Below are 16,307 nucleotides of genomic sequence, written 5' to 3'. Positions count from 1 at the left end.
GATAATCGAGACGTGGCAATTGTAATTTGATGCTATTTGTGTTTTTGATGTAGTGTTTAATTTATCAATTATTTCTTTTTAATGCTTCAGGGTTAATGCTTGGAATGATTTTTTTACCATTTTATATTAATATCTGGCGTGGTAATAAATGAATGAATGGAAAAAGGTTAAATAAAAAAAATGATGAATAATTATTTTCGATAAATTTTTATTTTTTCACTTATCCGATTAATTTAATAATATTGTCATATAAATGGAACCTGAAAAATGCAATTATCCGATATTTCGCAATTAACCGATTCACAATTACTATGGTATTTAACATTATACCATAGTAAAATTTATCAAAATCGCTGGGTTTTTTCGCATCTAAAAGTTTTTGCACTTAAGCGATATGCAATCAAACGTTTTGACTGTATGTATTATTATTTTAGCAATATACATATGTACATTTTACAATTTCTTTGTTACTTTGATAAAAGTTAATTTAATATTAAAAAGAAAAGTACGATAAGTTGTTAAAGATCATACAAATATATTTTACAAAAAGAAAAAGTACGAAAAATAATTTAAACATTTATAATATATTTAACAATTATAAAATAAAAAGGGTAAGTTCTACTCATTTTTGTTAAATTACAACTGGGTACAAGCTTTGTTGATAGGTATCCTTGAGAAAAAAATTGGCACACCTTCGCTCATTTTGGGCAGGTCTATGACAAACGTGCTAAATAAGATAAGGTTTAATAATTTCCATCTTTCCTTCATAGATATTCGGATAGAAATTAGGAATAAATATCATATATTTACCATATGTTCATTATAACATAAATAAGTTTAAATTTTCTGTATATAACCTTCACATTTTTTTACTTGTGTTAGAAATTTTTCTGTACCAATAAATTTTTAATACAAAAACAAATCAAGGACATTAAATTTTATATTTATATATAAATTTTTGATGTTTATATATAAATTTTAGATGATTGATAAATAAATTTGGGCCTTCTAAATTTTTATTTGACTTATCTTGATATAATGAGACTCTTGATGTAATGAAACATTATATTTAATAAACATTCATTTTAAATATGGAATCTTAAAATAAAAATAGCAGTCATCTGAACTATTTAAAATGTTATAGTTTAGTGGCAAAAGTTTATGGTTTGGCTATGATTTAACTGATTAAATTTGAGAAGGTTTCAGCTTGGTTATATTTTTATAAAAATAAAGGTTTTTTTGGAATTTTTAAATTTTTATAATATTTACATCAAGTTTGTCTTAAATATAATATATAAAAACATGCAAAAATGGTAATTGTAATAATGTAATTATTTAAGAGAAAATCATTTTTAGAAAATGCTAATACTGTATTTCAACCCACAATTATTTATCTTTTTAGTTTTTATAGACAATTTATCATTTTATTATTTATAAAAATAATTAAGTTAAAATTTTACTAATCCAGACAGGCTACTTGATTATGAACTTGGAAATCAAAGATTACGAAAGGAAATTGGTGCTCAAACAAAAATTGAATGAAATAATAAACACAATCAACATCGCGAATTACAATATACAAAGTGAGGAATTAACCTTGCAAGAAATAGCTCCCCTCACCAGCTCAACCAATTTATACTTGGCTGTTGGAAAATTTTATTTACACACTCCCAAAAAGGAACTCCGAACCGAACTAGAAACACGGATACAACACTCCAAAACATTGGTGAATAATTTAGAAAAGGATAAATCATCGGTGGAAAAAATTGTTGAAAAGTTACTGAAGGTGTGAGATAGGAAGAACTTGATTTTTTTATCACTTTTAATTTTAAGATAATTAACCCACCCCAATTATATTCTGATAAATTTTGCTTTTTTCACATCCCTTTTTTTGTTTTATAAGTAAAACTTTTATTTTTTTAAAAAAATGCTTTTAAATTTTGAAGTAACGCCTTTTATGTTTAATTATTTTGAGGAGATTCTCAAATGTCCTCATCTTAATCTGGAGATAAGAACATTAACACGTAGTCATTCCTTAATATTTGCGACAAATAAAATGAATATAGATGATAATTCTTATTCTCTACAAAGAATACCTTATAAAACACTTCTTGAAATATATCACGGTAGCAAATGTGATATTTGTTCTAATCCTCTCACGGAAAAAACTCACTTGCATCATTTAATTCAAAGTTCTTCTCTAAAATGTAATGCTATGTCATCTTTGGCAGAAAAATTATATCAGGGCAACAAAGAAAAAGATAGTAAATCTGACGATAACTATCAAAAAAGAATGACGAAATTGAGAAATGAAATAGAAAATTCTCGGTATAAGAGGATGGTCAAAAATATATTGCCCCCTGAAACTCATAAAGACATCAATCCCAAGTTTATATCAAACGATATATTTGTGATCATGAACTATATTTTTAGCATAGTTGGCACCTTTGCTTTTGCCTTCCTAGCTTTTCGTTACCTTTCGGATGGTAAATGCTTAGTTTGTCAACTCTTGAGTGGTCTTATTAGTGCCATTATCATAGCTTCCACTGAATTTTACATTCTCTTGAAAATGGATTATATATGATAATTTATAAATAACTGAATTTTTGATTTTGCGCAAAATTTAAAGATGTTTTAATGTTGCACAAATTTTTATAATTCATAATATTGTACTTGTGTAAATTTTATTATTATAAAGGTATTCATTGGTGAAATTAAAATTTATTATGATGTATTAACTCGTTCATTTGGTTTATTTTATTTTTTTTAAATGACACAGAAATTGAAACTTTGATTGAATAAAAATTAGACTAGTATAAATGGTATCTATCTAATGATAAATTTTTTCTTATTAATTATAATGTTAAAATTATTATATACAGTGATTTTTGGCCACAGTGCCTCTTTTCAAAAGCATAATGCCCTTTATCCTACATATTTAGATTGAAAAGGGACACCTATGACTAAAAATCAGAGTTGTTAAAGTAGCGCGTTTTTTGGTAGCTATTATAGCTAATAGCAGCTACTTTTTTTGACTACTTTTAAAAAATATAATGAAGGTAAGTATAAACATGAAAATTTAAATATAATATCATAATTATATTTAATTTTGAAATTGAAATATATTTTCAATTTGTAATTTATATTTTCATTTGTATTTTAAACCTAAATCTCTGGTTAATAATTTAAAATGTCATCGCCTATGGATATCCAAATCGTTGAAAGTGATTCAGACAATGATATTAATGAAATGGAAAGTACCAGGGAAGAAAATGTTCTTAATAGCTATAATAAAAATTTCCCATTCCCTAGAAATTTTTTAAAATAAATATAAAAATCAAAACTAGCTTCAAATTTATTTGTTTAAAATGTAAAAAAAATATTTCCTCAAATCAATCCAGCTATAACCTCAAGAAACACCAAAAGGCAAATTGTCATTTTTCATTCTAATAGTATTTATTTTATAGTGTTCATAACATAAGCTTTAAGGAAATGGAGAAACATTTAAATAATTTTGGTATAGGCCACTCTAAAAAACTAATTCAAACCAAATTAATTAATAATCCAAATGCCAATATTTCTCAGAAATTAGCTGATAAAGTTATTGTTGATTTTATAATTGATACAGTTTAGCAGCTCCGTGAAGTTGGCAGAACGACTTGAGGTGCAATTGACAAAATGGATGTCATTATTTAGAGCTTTAATTGCACTTCTATCCGAACATCAGCAGAATGAACCGTTCGTGAGTTATGAGTAAAATAAGGAAAGTGTGAAATTTTGATGCTGGCAGAACGACTTGAGGTGCAATTAACAAAAGTTACGCCATTATTTAGAGTCTTAATTGCACTTCTATCCGGACTTAGGAGCAAAATAAGAAAGTGTTGGCACTTTGCCAAAACCGAAAATAAAAGAAATTCTTTTTTGAAACTTAACAATAATATAGTATTTGATTTACCCTTTAATATTCTCAAACCCGGATATCCGTATGAATAACCGTAACCGAGCTATACCTATTTAAAAAACTTGAAGTTGGCAGAACGACTTGAGGTGCAATTAAAAATTATGATTATTTAGAGCCTTAATTGAACCTAATTGCACTTCTATCCGGACATCAGCAGAATCAAATGCTCGTGAGTTATGAGCAAAATAAGAAAGTGTTGCCAAAACCGAAAATAAATTAGATTACCTTTTGAAACTTGGCAATTAATTAGTTTACAATTTGTGCTTTAATATTCTCAAAACGGGATATCCGTATCATTAACCGTAACCGAGTTGTATTTATTTATTTGAGAAGCGGAAATAAGCGGAATTCTTTGTAAATATGAGTTGCAATTAGCGATACTTATGCAAGCGTGTAGCCCTTTAATTGAACATTAAGAATTTTAAACTGCATATCAGCAGAATTAACGGCTAGTGAGTTATGAGCAAAATAAGAAAGTGTTGGCACTTTGCCAAAACCGAAAAAAATTAAAAATAACTTTTGAAACTTGGCAATTATTTAGTATTCAATTTGTGCTTTAATATTCTCAAAACGGGATATCCGTATCATTAACCGTAACCGAGTTATATTTATTTATTTGAGAAGCGGAAATAAGCGGAATTCTTTGTAAATGTGAGGTGCAATTAGCGATACTTATGCCAATGTGTAGCCCTTTAATTGAACATTAAGAATCTTTAAACGGCATATCAGCAGAATTAACGGCTAGTGAGTTATGAGCAAACTAAGCTTCGAGACTTCGCTAATCGATGTATAAACCTGTGCTATCAATGACAAAAATCTTCAATTTTGCATAAAATTTTTCTGGCTTAAATATTGAGTTAACCGTTTTTAAAAATCAGCTCAAATCGAGCCGTTTAACAACACTATGGATCATATTCATTCACCATCGCAGGTATATATATATTCATAATAAAATTGTTACAAGCACTTTACATAAAACTCAATGTAATAAAATAAGAGAATATTTCAAATAAAAAAATTTCAATAAAAAATAAATATTTTTTATTGGTTTGATATTTGTAAACTAAATTTTCTTATTAGGTTGTTAATTTTTATATTTCGTTCTTCCGATTAGCACCTTTCTATAGAAAAATAAGAATGGCATTTACATTTATTAAAAAATTTTATTTTTCAAGTTTTTTCCGATCATTATGTATAAAATTAAAATAAGGTTTATATAAATCAGGGACCCGGAGTGAACCAACCATTATAAATATCTGAACCGTAACCGAACCTATATAATTATTTTTTGAAGGAGTAAAAAGAACTTTTATAAAAAAAAGTTAAACCGGTTCAGTTTTTATATTTTAGAATTGGAAATAATTTAAATATCCAGAATTATTTTGCTCTTATAGTACTGGCGTTTCCCGTATCTTAAAAATTAGTTATTTTGAATCATATATATTTTTTTTAGAAAAAAATTGAGAAAACATCAGAAAAATAAAGATTTTAAATGTTAAAACAAAAATGGGAAGAAAAATATAAATTGAAAAATTTTTTTTAGTTTTTTCCGGGGGTTTATTATCTATGGGGTTGTTTTTTCTGGGATTTTTTTTATTCTGAGATTTTTTTTTCCGGGGTTTTTTTTCCGGGAAGTTTTTTTTTACCTTTTTTTATAACATTTTTTTTTATTTAAGAAAAATGTAAAAAATTAATAAATATTTTTTTACATATTTAAGAAAAATTTAAAAAATTAGTAAATTAAATATTCTTTTACTATAACACATTTTTTTTATTTTTTATTAAATTTCCAACACATTTCTTTTCAACATTAATCTTATTAATTAATTACTTTATATGTATTAAATTAAAATAAAATTTTATTATATTTATTTACCCCTTTTTATAACACTCGTTTCACTGTATACCAAAACATATAATCGTCAACATGTTTCATTAAATCATAACTATAACACTGTAAAATGTGACTTTTTGAAGTGATCTTATTTTTTTGTTGTTTATTTTATTTTAAATTTACCGTATGATATAATTAGATCTTTCCAACAAAATCATTTTAAAATACCCCCCCCCCCCTCCATCTTATAATGATTTTTAAGCACATGTGGTGAATTCAGTCAGTATTAAAATTATTTTAAAATTTTTTTATAATTAAAATATAAACTTTCAATGATATAATTAAATCTTTCCAACAAAATCATTTTAAAATAACCCCCCCCCCCCCACCTCCATCTTATAATGATTTTTAAGCACATGTGGTGAATTCAGTCAGTATTAAAATTATTTTAAAATATAATTAAAATAAACTTTCAACGTTCTGCCAACTTCACGGAGCTAACTTTCAAGTAATAATATAATATATATATTATATTTATATTTATTATTTAGGTTATAATGGCACCAGGTAAACAACCTGCCGTGCCATTCAAATTAATAAAAGCCTTATTCCAGAAATATAGAAATGAAATATATATGGGACTTAATTCTTCGTCAGCTGAAATTTGGAAGACCCTTAGCAATGAACTGGAGAATCTAGAGGAGTCCAAAATCACTATACATTTATGCTAAGCAAAATAGAAATAACTCATTAGATGATTTATATATCCAGAAAGAGGTAAATATATCATTATTTATATCTATATCTTTTGAGGAAAGTCATTGTGACTTCATTTTTTTTACTTTCATTTTAATTCACTGCATATAATGAAGATGCCTGAAATTTAAACATTAAATTTATAAATCATAATATATTTAATAATTTCTCGTCTTTAATATCTAAATCTAGGTATTTTTTAATAAATTGGAATAATTTCTTACTATGTCCCTCCCTCATAGATATTATAAATTTTAGTGAAAAATATATTAAATAGATTTTGCAAAAGTAGGCCGGATATCAAGCCAGAACCAATACGTTTGGCGGGATCATTTTAAAAAAATAATTTGCGTACTTCATCGGGAGGGACTAATAAATTTTGGCTGGACCATAATTTTGATATAGATGTAGGCTAGACCAGAGCGCAATTTATTTTCATCATCAATATAATACTATTGCATTATATCATATAAAATCGATTTAAAAATATAAAATACTATTTAATAAATACTTTTTTACATTGTTGTATAAATATTAAGATATTATTTGTAAATATATGACCATCAGTGATTCTACTAGTTTCTAGAAGGTATTATAATTAATACCTTCTAAAAATATATTAAAACATGATATATAGAGACCAAGTCTAGTGGGCGCATGGGTGCCGGTTCACGGATTTTTTTAAAAACCAGACATGTTTAGAAATTCAAATATAAATATAATAGTATTGTATAATATATAAGGGAGACTGGGGTTGGTCGAACTAATTTTTACAAAATTGGCTATAGCTCTTGTTCTTTTATAGATAATATAAAAATATATGATTGGATACCTAAAACTATACTCTATAAAGGTGCCTTATAAAAAATCTTAAGAATATAATCATTATTTTTAAATTTTATTTTTTGTTAAAGTGAAAATTTTGTTCAACAAGCCCCAATAGCGGGGTGAGGCAAACCACTTCAAGGGGCTTCCTAAACCATTGGTTTTTTTAGGCCATATTAAATTGAAAAGCATTTTATTTATTAATAATCATATGTATAGAATAATTTTATTGTTTTATTGTTCAAAATATCATAATACTTATAAATTGAAGCTAATTATATATAAAAATTGAAACTTAATTTTGGCTTATTTAATAAACATTTTTGACATAAAAAAATTTGAATTTTAAAGAGAAATTAAGATTTTTTAGCATAAATCCTAAATACCAATCATAAACAACCATGAAATTGCCTTTTCAAGATTTTGAAATTTTTTCATTACTAACTGCCATAATTGACGTGTATTGTTTAGCAAACCCCGCTAGCTCTAAATTGACAAATCGTGATTGAAATAATATCTAGATTTGATAAATATTCATAAAACTTACCCAGATTATAGAAGAATGTTTAAACTTTGCAATAAAATTTAATTAACCTTTTGAAAATTTCATCAAAATTTTATTTCTTAATAAAATATTTAATAATTATATATTTCAACATATATTTTGTTCATATATGTATACTAATGAAAAATATATTGGGATAAAATTTTACCCTTCTGGTGTATAAAATTTTAAAATGAGATAAGTGGTTTGCCAAGCCCCGGGGTTTACCTAACCTCAAAAAAAATATTATTGACATTATATGAAACTTAAGACCCTCTTTTCGCACATCAGAAAATTTTCAAGTTATATACAGGGATGCGAACCCTCCTGCTAAAAAAAATGGGTTCTTGGGTTTGAGTTTAGTTAAAAATCTCAACACGGTTCAGGTTTTTTTAAAATTAATATTTTATTTTGAATAAAAAAAAAATATTTTAAATAGGAACCCTTTTAAATAAGAAATCTTTTAAAATAGAAAATCTGTTTAGATAAGAATATCTTTTTAAATAAAAAATCATTTTAAATAGGAAATCTTTTAAATTAAAATCGTAAATTGCTTTTATAATTTTTAACATATAAATTTAACATAAATAAAATGAAAGTTTATATCTTTTTTTAAAAAAGTTTAAACCCTGAACCCGTTCAACGGAATATTGGGGTTAGGGAGGTTTCGGGTTATCGTTCCTGGTTATATATATTTTAATATTTCATTAGAATATATAAATTATATTAACTATCGCTAGTAGATTCAGGGCTGGTGGGATTATTCTTTATATTTTTATAATACATAAAAAAAGTATTTAGGAAAAAATGATTAAAAATTTTTTAAATTTATTTAACTTGTTATATTTTGTTAAATTTTTTTTATATAGATAGTATATTTAAGTCAATTTTATGAAAATATTTAATGACACATGTTGACGATATTAAAAGTTATCATTTCTTCTGGTAGCCAATAGGGAATAAAAATAAATAATTCACATGGGTACTGCTATATTAGATATATTCAGCGTCTACATGACAGGATTTACAATGGATGCAATTGATGATTAGCAATACAGCAATATATTTTACCCTATCCATAAAAAATTTATCATGCCCCCTTAAAAGTGCCTACCCTCCTACCCCCCTTATAAAAATTAGGCAAAATGTACTTACACTCCCCCCCCCCCCTCCCACCCCTATTCATGTAGTTGCTGGATATATTAATTGTTTTATATGTATAAATCTAGGATTATATATAGATTGTTTGCACATTCATATGACTTTCAAAGAATATATTTTTACTGGTCGAATTCTATATACTAAATTTAATTTAGCACTTCTTCAATTTTTATATCATTAAGTCTTTTATTAATATTATGCAATTTTATTTTAAGATATATAATTCACACATAAATTATATATATATAGTATATATTCTTTTAATCCTTAACACCTCACCTGAACACTGTTTACAAAAAAGCAAAAAACAAAAAAAAAATTTAAAAAAAGCTAAAAAAAACAAAAAAAAGAAAAAAAATAGCAAAAATACTAAAAAAGCAAAAAAAAAGAAAAAAACAAAAGCAAAAAAAAAAAAAAAAAAAAAAAAGAATAAATTATAAATTATAAATATGAAAGTATAACCACTAAATCGCCATATTCAAAATCGAAAAAAAAACATCATTTACATCTTGCAGATTCACCCTCAGATAGGGTCAAGGCCTGTTCTGCTGACAACAGAGGGTAAATATTATTAAAATAAATTACGTTATTTTAAAATTTTCAAGCTGCAACAATACTTAGTCCAACCTCCCATTCCATTAAAATGTAATTAAATAATTATATGGAAGCAATTAAAATTTTTTATAGCCAATCCCATTTACATCACCTTGTAATCCACCCTCAGATAGGGTAAGGCTGTTCTAAAAACAAATTCACCCTCAGATAGGGTCAAGGCCTGTTCTGCTGACAACAGAGGGTAAATAAATTATTAAAATAAATTACATTATTTTAAAATTTTCAAGCTGCAACAATACCTAGTCCAACCTCCCATTCCATTAAAATGTGATTAAATAATTATATGGAAGCAATTAAATTTTTTTATAGCCAATCCCATATCACCTTGTAATTCACCCTCAGATAGGGCCAGGGCTGTTCTGCTAAAAACAAATTCACCCTCAGATAGGGTCAAGGCCTGTTCTGCTGACAACAGAGGGTAAATAAATTATTAAAATAAATTACATTATTTTAAAATTTTCAAGCTGCAACAATACATAGTCCAACCTCCCATTCCATTAAAATGTAATTAAAAAATTATATGGAAGCAATTAAATTTTTTTATATCCAATCTCATTTACATCACCTTATAATTCACCCTCAGATAGGGTAAGGCTGTTCTAAAAACAAATTCACCCTCAGATAGAGTCAAGGCCTGTTCTGCGGACAACAGAGGGTAAATAAATTATTAAAATAAATTATTTTATTTTCAAATTTTCAAGCTGCAACAATACCTCGTTCAACCTCCTATTCCATTAAAATGTAATTAAATAACTATTTGGAAGCAATTAAAATTTTTTATAGCCAATCCCATTTCATCACCTTGCAATTCCCTCTCAGATAGGGTCAGGGCCTCTTCTGCTGACACCATAGGGTAAATAAATTATTATATTATTTATTTTTAAAGATGCTCCATTTGTATATAGCCCAATAAATGTATTGTTTAATGTAGACGGTAATTAAATACTTTTATTGAATGCTATGCTTGAATAAATCAAAACATTTATGGTAACAATCTAAAATATTAATATAAATATATATATATATTATTAAAGGTCCAATATGCCAATAGGCAAAATTTCCTTTTTTATCAAAATAAGCCATTCAGATTTCATTATGAAAAGTTGGAAATTTTCATTACTGTTTCAGGAAATCAGGCTGTATTGCAAAATGTAAATATGATCACACTTATAATTCATCAGGTATACATGAACACACCCTAATGTTATTTATTTTGAGCTCTTAAAAACGAAATAGTCTATAGAAAAATCTATTCCTCAAAACCAGTTGAAACGCGAATGAATATATATCCCAAAAGTATTTAAATAAGATGTTTAGAAACTCTATATTTAAAATTATCCCGAAGCAATTCCCCCATTTATATAAATTAGGGGGTCATCATATTGATAGGCTCCTGAAAAAAATATAGGCCTTCCATGCCCCATATTCATGATATAATTTGAACCCCATCTATACAAAAAACTCAAGAACTCAAATATTCCCAACTGAAAATAGTAGAATATTGATTTTTGATAATGCTAAAATTGATGTCATCCGCTTCAACAATATGTATGGACGGAAATTTCTGTATAGTTCCTAGATTATATGTTCAGCTCTATACATTGTGAATAATGTATGAAAATGTAATGATACCAGTTATATACAAGGGAGATATATATTCAACTTTTTCTCAATATCAAAAATTTTGGTGCTTCTGGCAATAAAACGCGACTGCTATATCTGCTCTTAGAATTTATTTTCAAATATAGTGAAAGGTTAATTTTTTAAATATTTTAATCTAAAGTATTTAAGATGCTTCTATTGAAACTCAAAATCTATTCCTCACGTGGCTAAGTGAAACTGCATTATTCGCTCATACTATATGGAAAAGGTATAAAAACTTGAAATAATTATAATCATTAATATTTTTCAATATTTAATTTAGGTATCATGTAGATGGGCCTAACACTAATAACTAGCTCGAGGGATTCAATCATGTGCTTAAACCTAAAACATTTTAGTGAAATTCAAACGCTATATATCTCATACAAATTCATATAAATAATATATAATCTTAGATAGCCTGGGTGATATTTAGTAATAGCGTAACTTAAACGCTTAAATTTACATAAATTATAATTAAAACGACATCATGTCTGACTAAATAAATATATATACCGCAATTATAACAAATTATTCTTTATTATTGTGATTAATATAATCTACATTGTTCACATTATGTAAATATATATTATATCTTACCTATGAAATTTTTGGCGAATTAAATAATAAAGCGACTAGTACAAAAGTCATAAAGGCCAATGTACCTATTTAAATTTTATATTACTGGTATCAGAGATAAATAATAAAATATGTGTGTCGCTGCCTAGATTTTCAAATTATAAAAATTTAATAGTAATTCATAAAATAATGGCAAAAGATGTATGTCGTTATTCTTGATTTTGTCTTAGTTGTGACGCCATTTTTTATTTACCTATTAATATTTTAATTTTGGCTGCTAAACTGATTAAAGTACTTCTAACGGAGGACAGATGAATAATAGAAATTTTAACTATTCTTAATTTCAAAATTTGAGATTTAACTCGGTTACTATTAGTGATACGGATATCCCGTTTAAGCACAAATTGTAAACTAAGTAATTGAAGAAAAGCAATAAGATTTGTAATAAGTTTACGTAAAAAACTATAAATTAGAAGATTCGTTTCGTAAGTTATTCTTATTTATTTTCAGTTTTGGCAAAGTGTCAACACTTTATTAATTTGCTCATAACTCACTAGCCGTTAATTCTGCTGATATGCCGTTTAAAGATTCTTAATGTTCAATTAAAGGGCTACTTGGCATATGTATCGCTAATTGCACCTCACATTTACAAAGAATTCCGCTTATTTCCGCTTCTCAAATAAATAAATATAACTCGGTTGGGGTTAATGATACGGATATCTCGTTTTGAAAATATTAAAGCACAAATTGAATACTAAATAATTGTCAAGTTTCAAAAATTATTCTTAATTTTTTTCGGTTTTGGCAAAGTGCCAACACTTTATTATTTTGCTCATAACTCACTAGCCGTTAATTCTGCTAATATGCCGTTTAAAGATTCTTAATGTTCAATAAAGGGCTACACATTGGCATATGTAACGCTAATTGCACCTTACTTTTTATTAGTGCTGTAAACATTTTTAAAAAAATCGAACGCGTTCAACGTTCATTGACAAAAATCGAACGCGTTCACGTTCAAATTCAAAAAAAGGAACGCGTTCAAGTTCATGAACGCGTTCATACGTTCAAAATTTTATGATAAATTTTTTTTTAAATTTAATTTGATATAAATAAATGCCTTATATTTTTCAACACAATATATTAGCCATGATAAAAAATAATAGTTTTATTTTGATAATATAATTATAAATACAATATAATAGAGCGATAAAAAAATAAATTTATAAAAAAATTTTCTTATTAATTTTTAATAATAATTGCTTTTCAAAATTTTCATCTGATAGGCATGAACGCTTGTCAGTTAATACAGCGTTAGCTATACTAAAAACTCGCTCAACAGGGGCAGATGAAGGGATTGCGGTGTTATACTTGATAAATATTAAAAGGGGGAATTTATTAAAAACATTTAATGTTTTATCCATTGTTTCAAAAAATTGAGCTATGTTATCATCCTCCAATCTGCCCTCTTCTTCCTCGTCAAAAAAAAAGGATATCTCGGAATTGATTTTAAAACAGTGAAATATTTTTGATATTTGGGCCATGGTAATTCTAATTCATCTAATATTGAATTTTGATTTTCAGAATCTGATGATGAAATATTTATATCCATGCAAATGCTAATCTATTAAATTAAAATATAAAATATTCAAATTAATAAACTTTAATCTTATCTTCTCTAGCAGTAGCACTATGGTACGTTAATTGCAATATGAAAGAGGAAAAAGTAAAAACAGCTGATTAAAAAATACAAGACTTTTTTGTTAAAAATTGGATTAAATATTAATTTTTCAAATAAATAAAAATATAAGACTTTTTTGTTAAAAAATGCGGATTAATATTAATTTTTCAAATAAATAAAAATAAAAAGTGTTTTTAAAATTGAACGAACGTAAAATTGAACGCGTTCATCAAAGAAAAGGAACGCCGTTCATCACCTTTTTTCAAAAAAACGAACTTCGTTTACAACACTACTTTTTATTAATAATTCCGCCTATTTCCGCTTCTTAAATAAGCAAATATTACTCGCTTGCGGTTAATGATACGGATATCCCGTTTTGAGAATATTAAATTGAATACTAAATAAATGCCAAGTTTCAAAAGGTAATCTAATTTATTTTCGGTTTTGGCAAAGTGCCAACACTTTCTTATTTTGCTCATAGCTCACTAGCCGTTAATTCTGCTGATATGCCGTTTATAGATTCTTAATGTTCAATTAAAGGGCTACACATTGGCATAAGTATCCCTAATTTCACCTCACTTTATATAAATAATTCAGCCTACTTCACTCTTCTCAGATAAATAAATATTATTCGCTTGCGGTTAATGATACGGATATCCCGTTTTGAGAATATTAAAGCACAAATTGTAAACTAATTAATTGCCAAGTTTCAAAAGGTATTCTAATTTATTTTCGGTTTTGGCAAACTGCCAACACTTTCTTATTTTGCTCATAACTCACGAGCGTTTGATTCTGCTGATGTCCGGATAGAAGTGCAATTTGGTGCAATTAAGGCTCTAAATAATGGCATAATTTTTGTTAATTGCACCTCAAGTCGTTCTGCCAACTTCAAGTTTTTTAAATAGGTATAGCTCGGTTATGGTTATACATACGGATATCCGGGTATGAGAATATTTAGGAGTAAATCAAATACTACATTATTGTTAATTTTCAAAAAAGGATCTCTTTTATTTTCGGTTTTGACAAAGTGCCAACACTTTCTTATTTTGCTCATAACTCACGAACGGTTCATTCTGCTGATGTCCGGATAGAAGTGCAATTAAGACTCTAAATAATGGCGTAACTTTTGTTAATTGCACCTCAAGTCGTTCTGCCAGCATCAAAATTTCACACATTCCTTATTTTGCTCATAACTCAGGAACGGTTCATTCTGCTGATGTCCGGATAGAAGTGCAATTAAGGCTCTAAATAATGGCATAATTTTTGTTAATTGCACTTAAAGTCGTTCTGCCAACTTCACGGAGCTCAGTTCAGACAATGTCCTTGGTTGATAATCCATCTTTAACCATGATGATTAAAACTATCCTCTGGTACAACAATTTTATGTCGCCAGACACTAATGAATAAAATAGCAGATAACTTTAAAGTGATGAAAAATGCTCTAATAGTAGTTATTATATATATGTACCAAGGTAGATAGTTGGACACATAACACTAGGTAAAAACTTATAAAATGCAACAAATTACCATAAATATTTATTTTTATTACAAAAATTTTTTTATTAATCAAAACTAACTATATTTTAATATTTATATGTTGATTTTTATATATTTACTATAAAATAACATTATAAACAAAAAATAATAGCTAATAGTGAGCTACTTTTTTTGACAAATAGCGATAGCGGTAACGGGCTAATTTTTTTTGACAAATAGCGATAGCTGTAGCACGCTACTTTTAAAAGTAGCGATTAACAACTCTGCTAAAAACCTTATTCAATAGTTGGTTTAGATAATGAACGTTTATAAACTTATCGATATTTTCTTTTCAATGAGGCCACCAGCAGTGCTGTTAAGCTCTACTTTTGAAATTAGTATTCCCCTGCTAATGCTACTTGGCGAAAAAGTAGCACACTATTGGTAGCTATATTTTCAAAAAAGTGGTACATTATTAGCCATATTTTTAAATTAAATAACCCTAGGAATATTATGTGTACAAATATATGCAGATTTCCCACAAATGTGTTGATTACATTTGTATAAAATAATATCGAATATTTTATTATAGTTGCCCAAATATTTAGACCATTTAAAAAAAATTATACAATTAAAATTTACTTTACAATTACTATGGAAGGAAACCATAGAATTTGATGTCATTTATTGTAGAAACAATCGCATATACGCGATATTTGTTATTTGGTTTATATATCTTTCCATTTTTACTCTTATTGTTGTGTCACACAATTCCTTTATACCAATTAAGTGGGAAAGCTATGATTTTTTGTGAAAGAATGAATTACCCTGACCTCTATTGATTTTAGGGTTTATTGTGGAGAATAGATAAAAAAAATCAGGTAGCAAGCATTAAACTGAATGTCAGTAGTTATCAGTCTTAGATCGGGGCCAATCCAATCTTTTTTTGAAGACCACAGTCCAACTAGTGTCAAAGAAGTCGGAGAATTAAATTAGGTTAAAAAAAGAAATATTGATAGAAAAAAAGATCGGTCTTTTTGCTTAGGATCAGTCTGAATCAATTATTTTTATACGCAGGTTTTGGTCGGGAGGGGGATAATAAAATTTTTTAAGAAATATTGTTTTGTAAAAATATCAAGCATAAATTTATTAGTAACTATTTCTAATACACAATTTTTAATTAAGAATTATAAAAAAATTATATGTAGCTTCTGAGAATTTCTTTCAGGCCATTGTG

At 26.8% G+C, this 16,307-nt stretch overlaps 2 protein-coding genes and 1 long non-coding RNA gene across 4 annotated transcripts in view; 2 read left to right on the top strand and 1 right to left on the bottom strand.

Moving 5' to 3' along the window:
- Nucleotides 1–16,307, bottom strand: part of LOC135922224 (uncharacterized) — a 160,312-nt gene that overhangs the window by 139,650 nt on the left and 4,355 nt on the right. The window lies entirely within an intron of this gene.
- Nucleotides 772–2,640, top strand: LOC135922225 (uncharacterized). Its single transcript, XM_065456639.1, has 3 exons — nucleotides 772–1,052; nucleotides 1,469–2,388; nucleotides 2,434–2,640. The coding sequence occupies exons 2-3, from the start codon at nucleotides 1,928–1,930 to the stop codon at nucleotides 2,582–2,584; spliced, it is 612 nt and encodes a 203-aa protein (XP_065312711.1). The 5' UTR covers nucleotides 772–1,052; nucleotides 1,469–1,927; the 3' UTR covers nucleotides 2,585–2,640.
- LOC135922226 (uncharacterized) lies at nucleotides 10,236–10,631 on the top strand. The gene is made up of 3 exons (XR_010570793.1): nucleotides 10,236–10,351; nucleotides 10,398–10,549; nucleotides 10,602–10,631. It is a non-coding gene; the product is annotated as an uncharacterized LOC135922226 (long non-coding RNA).

Source organism: Gordionus sp. m RMFG-2023, chromosome 1 (assembly GCF_954871325.1).
Source record: "Gordionus sp. m RMFG-2023 chromosome 1, tfGorSpeb1-WG-v2, whole genome shotgun sequence".
Classification (NCBI taxonomy): domain Eukaryota; kingdom Metazoa; phylum Nematomorpha; class Gordioida; order Chordodea; family Parachordodidae; genus Gordionus; species Gordionus sp. m RMFG-2023.
Note: the sequence above shows the minus strand (reverse complement) of the source record. Positions and strands in the feature narration are given on the sequence as shown.